The following is an 18,254-nucleotide window of genomic DNA, read 5'->3' as shown; positions in this document are numbered from 1 at the left end:
CAACCAAATATTCCTTAGCAGACTTTAAAACCGAGGCCTTGGTCCTTGTAGGAGTCAGCATCAGCACCAGTCTTCTAGGAATACTTGGTAATTTGCTGGTTTGTTTAGCAGTGTTCACAACCCAAGGCTTGACATCAAGCTTCCACTATTTCATCTTAAGTCTCGCCTTAGCCGACCTAGCCATTGCGCTTGTGGATCAGCCTCTTTTCGTCGCTCTGTTAATCCGTCGCATTGAGTCAAAATGTCTTCCCAGAGTTGATTTCGCTTTCCGTTTAGTTGGCAACTTCGCGTGCGCAGTCGCCTTGTTGACATTGGCGTTAATTGCAATGGATCGATGCTTGTTCGTTGCAAAGAAATTCAACTACAAGAATACTATGACGTGTAGAAAGAAAATCGTTTTGGTCATTGTGTGGGTCTTGGCTTGTGTGTATTCAGCATCGCGACTTACTGTCGACAAGAAAATCACATCTTATCTCACCACAGCGGTATTTGGGTTTTGTTACGTTGAAATGATTGTATGTTACGTCGTGGTTTACTATCAAGTTTTTAAACAGCGTAAAATACTTGCTGAGTCGCGACACCGAAACACACGGAACAATACTACAGAGAATTTACAAGACCAGACAGAGAGCAATTCAACAGAGAGACGGTTTGCTCGCACCATAGTAATGGTTCTTGTTGTTTTCACAGCTGGATGGTCTTTTCTTTTCTACCTTCGATTAACTCAACCGGAGGTGGATTATGGTATCTTGTACAACACTGCAAGAACAGTGGCGTTATCTGCTTCAGCTATCAATCCACTCCTATACTGCTTTAACAACAGGGAATATCGAAGAGCGTTTAAGACAATTTTAATGAAGTGCTGGGTTGGGGATTCACAAAAGCGCGGGAGGAAGCAGTACGACAGAATCAAGTGACAGCAGAGGCCAATGAAATAATTACAGCTCTTGAACTAATTTGCTGAACGTGTTTGGAAAATATGTCCTGTATTTATAAGTTTCTAAGGTCACGTTATTATATGGATTATCATGTAATATGGTTTCGGCAGCAGTGCTGTTATAAACACCTCGAACTTTGGGCCTGACGTTCCTGTGACGTTTTTTTTAATATTTCCCTGGCTTACGCAACGGGACGGGCAGAAAGAAGACATGATGAGCCCAGAAAGGACGGCAAAACGTTTGTGATAAACTAGACTGCTTGCAGTCCACCTTTCCCTTAAAATCCGTCTAGTTCTTATCTTCTTACCAGCGCGATTGCAAACCACGACGTTATGTTGCCTCGGTTATCGCGGCTCCCGCCCGGGGGTGTACTCGACCAATAGTTGGGTATAGGTAACCAGCTGAGGGTTTGAAACCCTGACCCTGTTTAGGGCAACACCCTTAATTTTAGTACCCTTTTTCTGGCTACACGCCCTGTTTATAATTAGTACAGACTCGTACAAATCATGCACACTGTTTAGGGCAGACTCCCGCTAAATTGTATACCCTGTTTAGGACAGACTCGTGCGAAATTATGTATCCTATATAGGACAGACAGGACGAAATTAAACCATACCCTGTACAGGGGCACATCCCCGTTTAGGCCATATAAGGGAGTACCCCCACCCCCGGCCCCCGGGGACTAGCGGTTTCTTCGCTCGCGTGCTTGGGTTTCGCGTGCAGTAACTTTGCAAAGAGAAATAAGAGACTGCTCGCAGTCGCAGTCTAGTGACAAAGATAAACGTGACAAGGCTAGGGCTTGCGTGTTTTCTCGCGATCTTTATTCAACATCACTGGGTCCCTGGTCTTTTAAACAGAGGTCTCTGGTTAAAGGAAGTAAAGTTTGGTGGAAACGGTTTCTCAAACATAATTATTGTCACGCTGGTCACACAAGGTTTTCCCATTTTTGCGTTCACACAAGCCTGTTTACAGACGCCCCCTCCCCTCAAGCAAACTCTCCGTTCCCGATTTTTTTAACCTGAATTTCAGACGATTACTTGCTGAGAAGAGTAAACGACTCGAAGTAATCGTCTGAAATTCAGGCTAGGGTCTTTACACGGGCTAGTTTGAAGCAGTACAAATTCATTTTTTTAAGTGACGTGCCCAGAAAAGGAACAATTATCCAGAAACTTTTTTTCTCGACCTTTTTAACAGACGTTTCTAGGCAATATTTGCTCCCTCGAAAAGTTATTGCCCAGAAGGCGAAATCCCGAGGAGGCACCCTAGTAACTCGCGCGTATATTAAGGAAAACATAGCTTATACAGACCGAGTCCCAGATGGGATTTGAACCCACGACCACGGCTGTGTAGCCGCGTGATGCGGTTCCAGTCAAGACCCACAAATTGGCCCTTGCTCACCATAGAGTCTCCAGTAGCTCAAGTGGTTAGAGCATCCGACTAGATCACGGAGGGTCGTGGGTTCAAATCCCATCTGGGACTCGGATTTTTTTTCCGAGTCCTCCTCAAATTAAAAACAACTTATGGTGTATAAATAAAGGAATTATGAAACCATGCTGCTGAAAGACTTTGTTGACGTAATTTAGAGCCAGAGCGAGTAAATATTACTTGTCGCACTATATCTTTTAAACAGGTTTGTAAATCCGTCGTTAATACAACTTATAACTTTACAGGATGAAGTAGACTCTACCTCTTCTAAAATGCCACGCTATGCAGTTTTTGGAAAGCGACACGAGTGTTTCCTATGTGGGCGAAAGCTTAATCGAATAGATATCTTAAAACGACATGTGAAACAAGTTCATGAACGCCGAACGGCTTAGCGGGAATACGTATGTAATACCTGTGGTGAAGTCTTTCACAATCTGGCTCCATTTCGAGCACATGGAAAATCAGCACACAGTAGACCTTCTACGGCTGCCCAACGTCTACACGAAGACGACTCAGGTAGGAAGACTCTTTTGCAGTAACATAAAAATAACATTTTGTGTAAATGATAAGTGCTATGTAAATTTCCTTCGCAACGCATAATAGATAGTAGGATATGTTGAAAAAGTGCTTTATCGGCCTTTGTTTACAGTACCTTTTACACAATACCTTGCGGAATATAATAGAGGTTTATACATTGTTGAACACTTCTTTTGTCCTTAAAACCATACTTATTAAAGGCTTAGAATTAGGGCCATTTTAACCAGGAATCATCGTGTGGCTTACATCGAGATCACTCCCCTTTATTGCCAATGTTGTTTTGGAAGACTATGTCTACTCTTAGGTGTGATTTTGGCATGTAAAGCTGAATCTTGACACCCAAAAACTGCCTGATCTGACGTTTTCCCAATATATTACAAAGGCCTAGACCGGGAGTCAAATGAGAGGTTTTACTAAAAAAATAATAATAATAATGAATGAATTGAGTATACACTTTTCGTTGTAATTTAGCAGCCTTTGTTTTTCGACAAAAAAAACTGCGACTTCAAGAAATGTCAGACGTAACTTCAGAAAATTGCTAATAACAATAATGTCTGATTTTCCAAATATTCCGTGTGAGTGTCACCATTTTGTTTTGTACTCGGAGTTGAAGTTGCCGTAATTTTTGGTGGTGGTAAGTTCACCATAAATGAAATAAAGCGTAATTGTATTTTGAACACATTGGAGATATTCTATGTACATAGATATATACCTTTTTTTTCTTTTAGAGCGAAAAACCAAGAAAACAAAGTCGACCCCTATCGAAAAAAAGCAGTCAACTCTGAGTTCTAGTTGGCAGCAAGAACCAAGATCTATCACCGATCTCCCTGAAGCACAACAAAGTCTCGTTCCCGAATACCGCAACCACTGGCATCAAATACGCACTCGTTTTAGCCGCAAAAATCGTCTTTTGGACTGGTACAATTACCGCCTTTCCTCTCTCCAACCTCAAGAACTTAGCACTCATCTGGGTAACATTTTTACTGACCAGTCAACGGTGAAGCTGAATGTGTCTTTTGGTTTCATTCTACGCATCAACGAGACTGGAGCACTTCAATATTATTATGCCTCCAGAAATAATGAACAAGTCTTCGAAGAACCCTTTCAAATTAACACCGCAGCTGACCTTTAGCAAGTCCGTGAAGCATTGTTAAACCTTGACGTCTTGGAATGGGTACGCCAGCGACGCCCTAACTCCAAATGGGCCGTAGAACAGGTGACCAATATCACTTTCTTCGTCACCAAGCTACGAGGTCATCCTATAGGGAGAGGTACTTACTTGCCTTCCTATCTGGCCGAGAACCATGGTTTGGTCGCCTTGGATCGCAACCGCAATAATGGAAAAATCTACAGCGACAATATGTGCTTTTTTCGCGCTTTGGCGCTCCACAACGGTTGTCACCCAAAGAATCTAGAGCGGGATGCACAGCATTACTGTGAGCGATATAAAGAATCTTTTCCTGAGAAAAAGAAATTTTGTGGTGTGAAGCTGAAAGAACTGATCGACCTAGAACACCTCTACGAAGTGAACATTTTTGTCTATTCCCTCGAACCCACTAAACCCGATGGAGAGGAGGGGGAAGAAGACATGGAAAAAGAGGAAGAGGATTTCGCTCCTGAGATCGCTGCGCAGTTAATTCACCGCTCCCTTTGCCACTACCCAAGTACGCTGTACCTCAACCTGTACCAGAATCACTTTTCCTATATTAAAGATTTAAAGAAGTATGCCAAGTCCTACAGCTGCTCGTGATGTGGAACATTGTGGAAACATGTTGGCAAGTTAAATCGTCATGAGCGAACCTGTGAAGCAAAGGTGCATTATCAGTTTCCAGGAGGTGCTTACAATACTCCACCAACCATCTTTCAGTTGCTAGAAGACGAAGGGTTGACTGTTCCTGAGCATCTCAAGTTCTTCCCCTACAGAGCTACCTTTGATTTTGAGTGTATGTTTACAGCTGAGACAGACCTTGACGATACAGAGAAACTGACTTGGGACGCTAAACATATACCCCTCAGCGTGAGTGTCTGTTCCAACGTTCCAGACTACGACCAACCCAAGTGCTTTGTGTCAAATGGGGACTCTAAACAACTCGTCAAAGAGATGTTAGAACACCTCGTAAAAATAAGTGAAAAGAGTTATGACCTGTTAAGGAAAGCGTTTAACTTTCTTTTTGAAGCCATCGACCAAAAGCTGCAAGACCTAGAGCAAAAATCAGAAGCTGGTGACCCTTCAAAAACTAACACAGTAGAAAACCTCACCCAGGAAGATAGCGATGATGAAGGAGAAGATCTCATGGACACAGATGAAGAAGAAGAAGACATCGAGTCTGAAACCGAAGAAGATCGTGTCTTTATTGACGATGACGTAGAAGAACAAGGTGCCTCGTTTTACAGGGCCTTAGATCGCGAAAACGAGGATCAGAGTGAGAATGATCAAGAGTGTGCGTATGAGAGACCAGAGGACAACAGCCCAGAACCTAAGAAGAAAAAAGTGCACCCTTTAAAGAAACTGAGAGATCGTTTCCAAGAATATCTACAAGAACTTCCTGTCCTGGGCTTCAATTCTGGTAAATATGACTTGAATGCCGTCAAAGAATTTCTGTTTCCTGTCCTGGTCCAGAATGAAGGCGTTCAGTTTACTATCAAGCGTAACCACAATTTCATGTGCCTAAAGACCCCACATCTTCGCTTCCTCGACGTCACCAACTTTCTTGCTCCCGGTTTCAGCTACGACAAGTTTCTGAAGGCCTACGAGTGTCCTCAAACCAAGGGGTTCTTTCCTTATCAATGGCTGGATTCTCTTGAGAAATTAGAACACTCCTCCCTTCCACCTCACGAAGCGTTCTTTTCTACGTTAAAAAACAAGAACATTTCTGACGAAGACTACCAGTACTGCCGACAAGTCTGGTCGAACAATAATATGCAGACCTTTCGAGAATTTCTCATCTGGTACAACAACCTAGATGTCCAACCCTTCTGCGAGGCCCTGGAAAAAATGTGCGCCTTCTGGAAAGATAAAAAGATCGACATGTTAAGACAAGGTATTTCTATTCCCGGTGTTACCTTGACGTACCTCTTTACCACCCTGGAATCTGGCATCTTCTTCTCTCTGTTTGACGAAAAAAACAAAGATCTGTACTATCTCTTTAAGAAAAATATGGTGGGTGGCCCTAGTATAATATTTCATCGATATCATGAGGCGGGAAAAACCAAAATCAGAGAAGAAATAGAGGATCAAGGAAAACAAGCAAAAACCTGTCAAAAAATTGTTGGATACGATGCCAATGCTTTATATCTATAGGCCATCATGCAAGACATGCCCACCGGATCATTTACAAGACGCCGAGAGGAAACTGGCTTCAAGAGAGAAAGTTCTTCCAGGATGGCAACCGAGTGGTTAGAGTGGAAGGCACATGAAGGAGGAATTTTTATACGCCGCCAAATGAACAATACAGAAAAACGCATTGGTGAAAGAAGAATACCAGTGGATGGTTTTCACGGTCCTTCGCAAACAGTCTTTCAGTTCCATGGCTGCTGGTGGCATGGGCATATCTGTCATCTTACTAAAGGAATAGAAATGAACGAAAAGAGAAAAAGACCAATGGCGGAGTTATGAGAAGAAACCAAAGAAACCTCCAAGTACATCAAGGATCAGGGGTACCATCTTGTAGAAATCTACGAGTGCCAGTGGCGTCGAATTAAGAAAAGCAACTCACAAGTTCAGAAGTTTCTCAACTCCAAGTTTACCCGCCCTCTTGATCATCACAAGACTCTGACACAAGACCAGATCTTAAGCGCAATAAGAAGCGAGTCCCTCTTTGGAGTGGTCGAGTGTGACGTTAGAGTACCTGATGCACTAAAACCCAAGTTTGCAGAAATGTGCCCCATTTTCAAAAACATAGAAATTTCAAGAGAAGATATTGGTCAGCACATGCAAACCTTTGCTGAGGAAGAGAACATCATGACACAACCTCGACGAAGTCTCGTTGGTAGCTATTTTGGCTTCCCCACTCATTAAGTGGTACTTGGAGCATGGTCTGGAAGTGACTCATATTTATCAAGTAGTGGAGTACACACCCTTTCCCTGTTTCCAACCCTTTGGGGAAGCTGTATCAGATGCTAGACGGGCTGGAGATGTAGACCCAAACAAAGCCATCATGGCAGACAATATGAAATTGGTAAGTTGTTCTCCTATTGAGGGAAAGGAGGAAGAAATACGTCTTAAGGTACAAAAAAACTCATACCAATGTTGTCTTTTTTCATAGGTGGGGAACTCGAGTTATGGAAAGACGATAGCCGATCAAGGACGCCACCGAGAAGTCCAGTTTTGTGAAGAAACCAAAGCGTCCCGCTTAATAAACAAACCCTTCTTTAGACAGGTTGAACAGATTGAAGAAATGCGTTTGAAGTGCAATTTTGCAAGAAAAAAATCAAGTTGAACCTTCCCATGCTGATAGGTTTTTTCGTTTATCAATACGCTAAACTTGGAATGCTCCAGTTTTATTTTGATTTCATGGATAAGTATCTTGATCGTAGCGATTTTCAGTATTGTGAAATGGACACCGACTCTGCCTATATCGCGATCGCAGGGCAATCGGTAGAAAGTTTAGTAAAATCAGAGTTAAGAGAGGAATTTGAAGCAGACAAGGCCAATTGGTTTCCACGAACGGACACTCCAGAACACAAAGCTTATGACAAAAGAACACCAGGTTTATTTAAGGAAGAGTGGTCAGGGACAGGAATAATTGGTCTAAGTAGCAAGACCTACTATTGCTTTGGGGCCTATGATAAGTTCAGTTGTAAAGGGGTTAACAAGAAAACAAACGACATTAACAAACAAAAATATCTTATTGTTCTGTTGACCAAACAGAGTAGTGCAGGATTAAATAAAGGTTTTCGGGTAGTCAACAATAGCATGTATACTTATGAACAAGTTCGAGATGGGTTTTCCTACTTTTACCCCAAAAGAAAAGTGTTGGAGGATGGAGTTACCACTATGCCTCTAGATATATAAAATTTTGTTGTAAATTGATTGCTGTATTAAAAAAAAATGAGTATCAAAAATTGAAGCGTGTGTGATTCATAAATAAAACAATTTATAAAAAACGCGTTTCTTGTAATTCTCTGACTTAAGGCGCGAGTGCGTTCCCACGCAAAACTTCCCCACGCGACCTTCTCGCGTGTTCCTGAGGAAAATAAAGACACTCAATTTCTGCCCTTTATGCCCTTGGTGCCCGTTGTGCCCTCGAAAATAAACGATAAATTTCGTATAGATTTGTTCAGTTTAAAGTCTGCTTTCGTACCGTTAACATGAAAAAAACTAAAATGCAAGCATTGTCCTATTCCCGGCTGTGGGTCAAAATTGTTAGTTCGATTAGCAAACCATTTGGCTCAGGTACACGAGCTGTCTGACTTAGAGAGAAAATATTGGCTCCAGTTTGCTAAATTACAAAATACCAGCATTATTCGTGTATATGATAAAGATACTCCACCAAAGGCCATTTCTCTATAAATAAGAAGCAAACGCAGTTGAACCAGTCAGTTGTCAACATGGACCCAAGGTGGAAACATCCCTTTCCTGCTATTGTAGCTGGCCCCACTTGTTGTGGAAAAAGTCAGTTTGTCAAACACCTGTTGGAATCTGGAGAAGAATTAATAGACGGAGCTCCTGAAAATATCATTTGGTGTTATGAGATATACCAACATCACGTTCGTCGAAGGAGTTCCTAGTGATTTAGAATCCATGATAAACCCAACCATTCGGAATTTAGTAGTCATTGACGATTTACTGCAGGAGCTTAGCAATGATCAAAGAATTACCAATTTGTTTACTAAGGGCTGTCATCACCGAAATTGAAGCGTTATTTTCATTCTTCAAAATATTTTTCACCGGGGAAAAGAACTGAGAGACATGAGTTTGAATTGTCATTATTCGGTGTTGTTCAAGTCTCCGCGCGATAGCAGTCAAGTCAGTCACTTGGCGAAACAGATGTTTCCCGGTCATGTCAAATACATGCAAATACAAGCCCTTATGGCTACCTGTTATGCCACCTCAAACCGGAAACGCCAACCGACTTCCGGTTGCGCACAAGAATTTTCGCTGGGGAGACTCAGCTCGCCTATGTCAGAAAGGTATAAAAAAGCTCCATCGTAGTGATTGATATCAGTTGAGTATGGCCCAGCGACTAAGAAAGAACCACGATTTTCTTAAGCTCCTTGTCAAGTATACCCCAGCTCAATGTAAAGCAATTTTGAAAGCAGCCGACGACGCTTTAGTAAAAACCATTTGTGAGTGTGTATTCAAGGTAGTTAAAGAAACAGTCCCTATCAGTAAACCGGCAAAGAGAAAACTTCTTAAGCACAAGAAAGCCTTGACTGCTTTAGCTGAAAAGAGTACCCCGCTAAACAAGAAAAAGCAAATCTTGGTACAACACGGAGGAAACTTTTTAAGTGTTTTGCTACCTCCCGTTCTTCGGGTGTTGAGCTCGCTTCTTACTTAAGATGAATCATACAAGACGCATGGTTCTTGTTCCTGAGAACACTCTGGAGCGATTGCAGCAACGTCAGCAGATATTAACACCACCTGTAACACAAACTCTGAAAAATCTGGATAGCCAAATGGGGGATATTTTAGAAAATAAACAGCTTGATAATGAGGAAAAGGCGAAGCTTTACAATCAGGTGTTGCAACGGTACTTGACTTATTACGATCAGCGGAAAGGCCAGCCTCTCCATGTGAAGTTAATGACCCCTAAAACAACAGAAACCCCCAAACCAGTTGAGAACGCAGAATCTACAGAGGAAGCTTCTCCAGATAATTTTCTTCCAACCGCAGTAGAGCTAGAGGTCATGAAAAGTGTACCGAAAATTTACAAAGCTGGGGCTAGACAGTTGTTGGATAAAATTAAAAAACACCAGGATGTGTTACATTGGAATGATAAACGATATAAAACAAAATACAAACAGTAATGTCTGCACACTTTTGAATAGATGCTTTGTAATGTCACAGTATTAAAAGTCCACTGCTTAGAATTGTTGTTTAAAAAGGTAGTAAATGTTCCTGAATATTTGCTGGGTGGTGATCCGTAAGAATCGAAAAATTCTCCCTCTTGCTCCTTGGTGAAATAAAACGCCACCCAATGTGAACCTGGCTTGTCACTCGTACCCACATTGGCGATAAACAGGGCTGGGTAATGTGAAACACTGGCAGGTAGCAGGTCTGAGGGATACACGCCTTGAAACACACCTCGTGTAAATTTATCCTTTCTCAAAAAAAGGGTCAGTTGAGTAGTGTCCATTTTTAGTTTGTGTAGTCGAACAACACGTTGCGGTTCCCGTCAACTTCAATCACGTTTTGGAATAGACCTTTTTACCGATACGGCGGCCATATTGAATTAATTGGACTTAAGGAGTATTATGGGATGCCCAGGGGGCATGAGCACGATCTCATATACTCGCATCAGTATTTACGTGCGCTTTTCGGGCCAATTTTTCTTTAAGTTTTCCTAGAAAAAGTTTGTAATGCGAAAAAAAGATCTTTGTGCCGTCTTTGAATGTAATAACGATCGCCTTTTTCCCGAGAAATATACGTTGAAGTTCTCTCTTTGCCCGAAAAGGGCGCGTATATACTGAGCGAGTGCCCCCTAGGCATCCCATAATACTCCTTAAATCTAATAAATTCAATATGGCCGCCGTATCGGTAAAAAGGTCTATTCAGCGTACACGATAAAGTTAACCGTATTAGCCAGTGTTTCCTTGAAATGAAGCTCAGCGCGTAGGTTACCTTGCTTTATTAGCTCAAAATGGTCACCTGAGCAGTGGTCTGGGGACAAGTCAAAGCAGAATGCTGTGTAACCAGAGCCATAATCGCTTCTACTGATCTGATTACCCACATCTTGGGATAAATTTCCAGTGCCTGAGAACAGGCTTTGATAGCCTGCTATTACATTTTGACCTCCAGCTTCGTCAAAATTCAAGAACAGGGGTTTCCAAGGAATTTGCTCTCCGTCCACATAGACACCAACTTGAGTTAGATTGTGGTGTTTGAAGTTGAACGGGTTGGTACTGTAAGTTCCATTATATGCCTGAGTATCCACTAAGACCAGCACGATTCGTTTGGGGATGTGACCTAAAAAGATGTTGTCGGGGTTAAAACTGCTAAATCCTCTTGGAATAGACAGCACTTTACAATCTATTCGGCGAACCGGGTACTTGGCGCTGGAGTGTTTTAGTGCAGCAGCATGGCCAAGTATAATAGAAGAGGCCAATTTCACCTTGCGAACGAACAAGATGGCTTCTGTGATTACCACCTTGAAAGTTGGAACGGCTGCTGATGACATCAGACAAAACGAGTTCTTGGCTCGGTTCAGTTTGATTCTTAAATTCACTCCATTTAGCATCAACCGGTCTTGAAAGAAAATATCGCTATGAATGGGCCCCATCATATCCACAATATGACTTTCTTTAGTGAAATCATAGCGAACCTTTAACCCCTTGTTTGCAGCATCGTCTGCAGCCACAGGGTTGCCAACATCCATTTTTCCAGGGGTATCTTTGTAAAACATGGCCATAGAAAGTTGACTTGTTTTTGCTTCTTCTCCGTAGTTTAGCAAGGTTTCGATCATGGTGCGATAAGGGTAAGTATTGGTGGATGGAGAGATCAATCGCTCGTTCAAGGAAACGTCCACTTGCGGAAAAAGGGAATGTAAAAACAGGTTCACGGGACCTACTTGTGTATCGGCATCTATGGCGGTTCCATTTGCTTTTGTGATCTTGGCTTTCACAAATAACTGAGTACGTGCCAAGTCCAAATACTCATCTCCGGTTCCCGAAACGTAAAATTCGATCGGACCACTGTCCGTGATGTTACTGATGGGGTGGTACTCGATCCATTGCCCTTTGGTGATAAAGGTTTGTGTTGCAGGAATCGTAAAGAGATCCATCTCTGATTTCGTACATTCCTGAGACTAGTGATGCACAAAGGCCATAGTTACTTCCAGAAAGAAAATTTCTCTTTGGGCTTCTTTTGCTGCGGAGATGTTTTTGCCTTCTTGCCTGGAGGCGAACTGATTTTGGTTCCTTGCGCTTTTCTTTTTATAGATTTTTTGCCAGCACCTGATTGTCCCTGCAATGAATTCTGGGAAGGTAGATCGAGGGCTTGTTTCGTGCGCTTGTGGACTGCTGTTTTAATGTTATCTCCATCAAGAACATCTTGGACAACATTGACTCCTGTTTGTAAGGCCTTTTTTCCAATCACTTTAGCACCCTGTTGAAGGTGAGGCATCGCCCAGCGAAACAGGCCTCTGAATATGGACCCTAGTCCATAACCCCGCTGAAATCGAGCACAGTGAAATGCTGGTAAACTCCCACCTTTTTGTTTGGCTTGATTAACATAGTACTGTTCGTACAACTTGTGATTTGGAGTGTGGAGTTTTTTCATCTTTAAAGTACTGAGGTGCACTTTGACGGAAATGAAGTGTTAACAGCACTCTCCCAAACTCAAATGGTACAGACTCCCCTGTGTCTGTCTTTTATCGACTTCGACGGTTTCAAATTGCTTTCTGCTGACAGGTAAATATTGGGGGCGCAAAAATGATTTACTGACTCGCTCCCCGACCTTTCCTTCTACAAGAACAATTCGAAGCAAAGGTACCAATGCATCTCCAACATATTGTGACTGAATAAGATTACAGTAAATGAAAAGGTCGTGAAAGCCATACTCCAAATCCACTTGTCTTTCAGCGGTAGAAATAATTTCTTCTGGTGAAAATCCCAGCAGATATCCAATGTTACCAAAGAAAAGTTCTACGTTATTTTGTAGGTGAACAGTCACCTTTCTAGTGAACGTATCGTAGGAAAATGTCACATCGTTATTGAAACGCTTTACATTCTCGATCAGCCCTTTCATCTTTGATAAGATATCTTCAATGGAAGAATAATGACCCGGTGGTATAATTAGGACCTCCCATACTCCGGACAATTCTTGGTTCCGAAGGAAGAATCGATTACCAAAATTTCCTTGGACATTATTATGAGTAGACCAGCATCTTTGGGGCAAATTGGTTGACTACTGAATGATACCCTTCCAGGCAGCTTGTTTGCTCAACTGAGGAAGCTTTTTCTATTCCTTTAGTAAGGCTGGTTTTTGTAAGGGCGGTATACAGCTTTTCATATGCCTCTGACACTAGTAAGAATGAAAGCAATACAGGGGAAATGTTTGTCATATTGTGGTTTTTAGATGAAATTTATAAATCAGGTGGTCACTAGTTGTAAATTATTTTATTTAGTGGAAAAAAGAAAAAGGACAGTGATATTTCATATTTTTCATATTTTTTTCAATTTTTGACAGTTTCTAGTTGCATTTGAGCAGATGGGGCTGAAATTCTTGAACATGACCAAAAATAGCTCAACCAAGCTTTGCAATGATACAGTTATGTAGTCCTATATCCAAGACGTTTGGTCAACATAATAAGATCAACATAGAGTGCGGCAGCAAGTGAGGCTTTTGTACCTTTAGACATCCATACTTTTGGTGTGATGACTTCACCGTGAGCACAAGCATTGAAGAGCCTATTAGGAAGGTTCTTGTGTTTGTTGATGACATGACTGAGGAATGCTTGGAACTTTGCAACCTTGACCTTTCCGAGACTTTCTTGAGTGGAGGTCACTGCCCAGTAAAAATGTCTAACACAGGCCTTCCTCCAGCGGCCAATGATCTCACAATTTTTTCCCTTGCTCAGTTTTGTTAGAACTTTTTGGATTTCTGTGAAAATAGCAAAACAATTCAACATTAAGTGCTTTTCTACAATATACATGTACAATAAATTTGATCAAGGCACAGAGAAGCAGAGACATTGTCTCCTCTGATAATGAGAATACTATTTCACTACAGATTCTAGGTCATAGGTTTTTTGCACTGTGCCCTAGGACAATTCGGGTTTATAAAACGTTCCATCTAAGATTTCAACTGCATCATCCTTTAGTTTGTAAACGAGTACTTGACGCGCCATTCGTTTGTATACAGTAAACATTTCTTCCGTGAAATTAGGCAGGGAAGATTTTTCAAACATTCGCCTCACTTTGCTGATCCTAACACGATCTCCCACTTGAAATTTAAAACGCACACGCTTTTCAACGTCATTACCATACAAAGTATCCCACACTTTAGTTTCATTCGCTTTAGTCACCCCACTCGGCTTCATTTTAATACTTCGGTGGTAAGTGTTATTGTAAGAGGATACTAGTTGGGGTAGTACATTGATATACGTGAGAGTGTTTTTAGCTGTGAAATATTTGTACATCTTATTTTTAAATGTTCTGTTAAAACGCTCAACTACTGAGGCCTTGAGCCCAGAGTTTACAGTAAAAAAAGTCAATGTTGTTGTCACGCAGATAAGCCTGAAACAATCGATTAAGAAACTCTGTTCCTAGATCCGTTTGCAGTTTGCTGGGTTTGCGACCAGTAGACAGGATCTTTTGAAAGGCTTTGACCAGTTCTTGACCTTGTTTTGACTTCAAAGGCAGCACCCAGGCATACTTGCTGAAGATATCTACACAAGTCAGTAAGTATTTATAGCCCTTGTTGTAGCGACTGAGATTTTGAAGATCGACCAAATCCGCTTGAAACTGGGCATCTATTCCAGGAACGATGACTCGGCTTCTCTTGTGGCGTCTTCGCGCGGGTTTGTGAAGAGTATAAACATCCTGCTGACTCAACCAATCTCGGACTTGTTTACGCGATATCTTGTTCTTTCCTTTCTCTTTGACTGCTCTGTAAACAGCATCTAAACCACCGAAACTTGCGGGTTGACTTGGGTCGAGGTAGATGCTGGCTAGTTTTTTCTCTATCACAAAATTCCGAGTTTTGTACCACCACTTTACTAACGCAGCAAGCTTATACACAACGTATGCGATTGAAAATGTGTTCAAAACCAAAAGTGGATGATGGCGGACAGCAACCCATCACTAGTGTTTACCTGAACGGTAAAAGATGTAATGACTTCTTTCTCCCTGGTGTTCCTTTATATAGCTACTGTGGAATCTGAGTGAGTGTGGGAACAAGAAGATGAAATAGTAGTTCCCATTCCTCCTCAGTTAATCCCAGCTGATCCGCGAAGTTCAAAAATACTACTAATCGTCCCCAGTTCACTTTGGAAAAGAGTTCAGAATGGAGTTGCTTTAATTTTTCGAGATTTGAGCCCGGTAGTTTAAAAAAGTTTTCTTTAAGCTTTTCCATTGCACTTGTAGATATTGTTAAATTTTTTGCTGTTAAGCGGTACCAAGAAAACTTGACCCGAAGCAAAGAGAGAGAAAGACCGATCTTAACTAAGATCAAGACAAACACACACTGATGCAAAATCAGAACATCAACTCATTTTATTTCTTTTACAAACAAAGCCTGTTTTGAATGTCATTAATTACAGAGTCAATTTCCATTGGCTCTTCGTCTTTTCTCACTACTTGTTCAGGGCATTCTATTTCTGCTTGTTGGTCGCTAAAATCCTTGCTCTTGAGGCCATTAGGTCCGTCATGTATAGCGCGCAAGACACGACTCTTAATATCACCATCAAAACCATCTACCTCAAGTGAGGCTAGAAATATGCTGGTCCAAGGCATCTTTGGTAGCTCGCTGATGTACATTTTCCACGACTGGCCAAGCTTGAAACCGAGAGCCTTACACACACTTTCAACATTGTTCAGGACGGCATTCAGGTCAATTTTTTCCACCACATCTTCCCGGCAGTACAACCAAGAATCCTCTTTATCCATCATAAGACACGAATGTTGTCTTTGACTTGGGTGCTGAATAGCACAGCCGTGACAGCGATTCAACTTTTCTTCTTGAATTAGTTCGTCAATCATATTGGCGTAAGTAAGTTGGAAGATATGGCCGATAAGACTTGCTATCCTTTGCCGTTGAACTTGTTCCACCAAGAGACTATAAAGGGGACAGAGAGGGCATTCCCCATATACACCCTATTCCATAGGTAATTCGTCTCGAGTTGTTTTTAACGCCACAGATCTCAAGGGGGATTAGACAACAGCCAATCACATAGCGCGAATGTGTTCCGCGTGGATGACCCAAGCTGAGAGCCACGCGTCCTTCACGAAATGACGCAGAACAAAATGGGGGAAGACGCGGAGAGCGATTTTGCTATTCCTTTTGTCGACGAAAACGACTACAGCGAGATTTGTGCGAAAGCTGTGTTAGCGAAACCGAAATGAAAAAAGAATCGCCCTTCCTCTCTTGTATAGAGCTAACAGTAGAACAGGGAAATCCTTTACACACTGAATATTCTCTCAGGATCATTTATAATTTACAGATTGAAGAGAGCAATTTCTGGTTTGATGTTTATTTTTTTCAGTCTTTATAGCGATTATTCCTACCCACTTACTTTGTCAATTGTAGGCGAACCCTCCTAAAGCTGAATTTCAAGGGGCCATGTTCAAGCTCAGAAAGAGAAATAAAATTTCATCGTGGCTTATTTACGTCCTCCATAAAACGCGAAATTAGGCATTTTCACGTCGTAGTCGTGCAAAAACGGGAAAGAAATGAACAAAAAAGTGTGTTGCACGTGCGAAGTTGTTGTTTTGCTAATTAAACCTATTGTTTTTTTGACGTTCTAGTTGTCGTCCGCGTCATTGGATCTTAAACTCCCTAAATTGTACAAACGACAGGTTTCAATAGACCGGCGAAATTTCTCATTTTATTAAAGCACTGAGGTTACGACAACTTCGAGTTAAACTGATTTCACGGGTTGTCAAAGAGTCCAGCGATTCCTTTTTTCCAGGTGAGCGCCGACTCATTTCGCTTCAATATTCAGGAATGCTCTCGATCTTTTTACGCTTTCATTGCCTCTCGCCCGACATGCTTTGCACGGCGTTTGGTCATGCGAAACCTCCACGAAACATCCACGCCTCGCGCGAGGTAACTTCAGTATCCCGATTCTAAAAATAACTCGAGATGAATTACCTATGGAATAGGGTGTATATGGGGGATGCCCTCTCTGTCCCCTTTATAGTCTCTTGGTTCCACTTCATCAATAGTCAATAAACGCCCAAGTCTCGAATCAACATGAATGTTTGAAACCATCTTGTTTATACTACTGAATCTCGAGAATGATTTGCTTGGTAAGGAATGACCATTTCATGTGTTTCGAAACAATAGAAAAAATTGGCAGGTAAAAAATAAACCCTGATATCATCTTACCTGGCTAAATATGACATCATCATGACCAAGTGGGGACATGATATCCCTATTCTATTTATAGATTATGATCTCAACATTTTTTGATGACGTCAAGTCTTAGGGTATTCTGACGTCACTTGCTCCTTGCCAGCTAAAAATAAACTATGACATCATCCCATCTTAATGAGATGCATGACGTCATCTACGTTAATTTATACCGCACCAAAAGTTAATTAAATCCGCAAAGAACCGTCGTAACCGGTCCCTCCGGTCCACTACCGATGTAGAAAATTCTAGATCTCAAATCGTCTTCCGAACAGATATCTTGCGAAAATAGACGTTGGGCGCCCCTGATCAAACGTCCTTTTAATTTCTAAGGCTTACTTTCCGGTTAATAATAACGGGGCCTGGGTAACCTGTGTAACAACGACGGCGACGGCAACGAGAACGTCAAAAAGCAATAGGTTTGGGTTGGCAAAACAACAACTTTGCACGCGCATCACGCTTTTTTGTACATTTCTTTGCCGTTACTGCACGACTACGACGTGAAAATACCTAATTTCTCGTTTTTGGGAGGACTTGAACACAAGACAACCACTTTCTTTTTCTTTTCCTGAACTTTGATACAGTCTTTTAGAATTTAACTCCAGAAAAAATTGCCAACATTTGACGAGCTGATCGAGATGGAATGAGTGAGCGCGATAAAGTTTGAAGCAGCGCAACATTACTTTTTAAGTGACGTTTTACTACGTTTTCTTGGCCGTCGCTGTCGTTGTTGCTTAAGTTCCCTAAAATTACACTACAGGACCGGTGCGGCAGCCTCAGATTGGTTTCCATTGTCTGGTAGCGATTTTTACACTGCGTTGGAACTCCATTTTGCAGGGCAGAGCCACTTATGGAATGGAAGCCAGATTGTCAGACAGCTCCTTGTACGCTAACATAGTTTTGAAGGGAGAACAACTGGAACAAAACATAAAGAAAAGCTTAAAATGACAAAACATTAAGATATTGTCAACATATCTTCTACAAATTCTTTGCTCTGTGCCTCTCTACAAGCTGTTTGGGTGGAAGAGTAGAGTTCACCCGAGCTCTCTGGCTTGTCGCATGTTCACCACTCGCTGAAACGAAAATCCCCGACTTTTCCCTGACTTTTAGACGATTTTTCT

General features: G+C 41.7%; 2 protein-coding genes across 2 annotated transcripts in view; one reads left to right on the top strand and one right to left on the bottom strand.

Moving 5' to 3' along the window:
• LOC140927938 (melanocortin receptor 3-like) overlaps nucleotides 1-1,448 on the top strand; it is a 1,509-nt gene extending 61 nt beyond the window's left edge. Inside the window, exon 1 of the mRNA XM_073377647.1 lies at nucleotides 1-1,448. This exon is cut by the window's left edge and continues 61 nt beyond it. Coding sequence (XP_073233748.1) covers nucleotides 1-917 — 917 coding nt within the window. The 3' untranslated portion in view covers nucleotides 918-1,448.
• Nucleotides 1,449-10,609: 9,161 nt separating this feature from the next.
• On the bottom strand, nucleotides 10,610-11,842 carry LOC140925755 (uncharacterized protein F54H12.2-like). Its single transcript, XM_073375635.1, has one exon. It carries the CDS (start codon nucleotides 11,840-11,842, stop codon nucleotides 10,610-10,612), a length of 1,233 nt encoding a protein of 410 aa, XP_073231736.1.
• Nucleotides 11,843-18,254: the final 6,412 nt, after the last annotated feature.

Source organism: Porites lutea, chromosome 2 (genome assembly GCF_958299795.1).
Source record: "Porites lutea chromosome 2, jaPorLute2.1, whole genome shotgun sequence".
In the NCBI taxonomy this organism is placed as follows: domain Eukaryota; kingdom Metazoa; phylum Cnidaria; class Anthozoa; order Scleractinia; family Poritidae; genus Porites; species Porites lutea.
The sequence above is the reverse complement of the archived record's forward strand: the minus strand, read 5'-3'. Positions and strand labels throughout refer to the sequence as shown.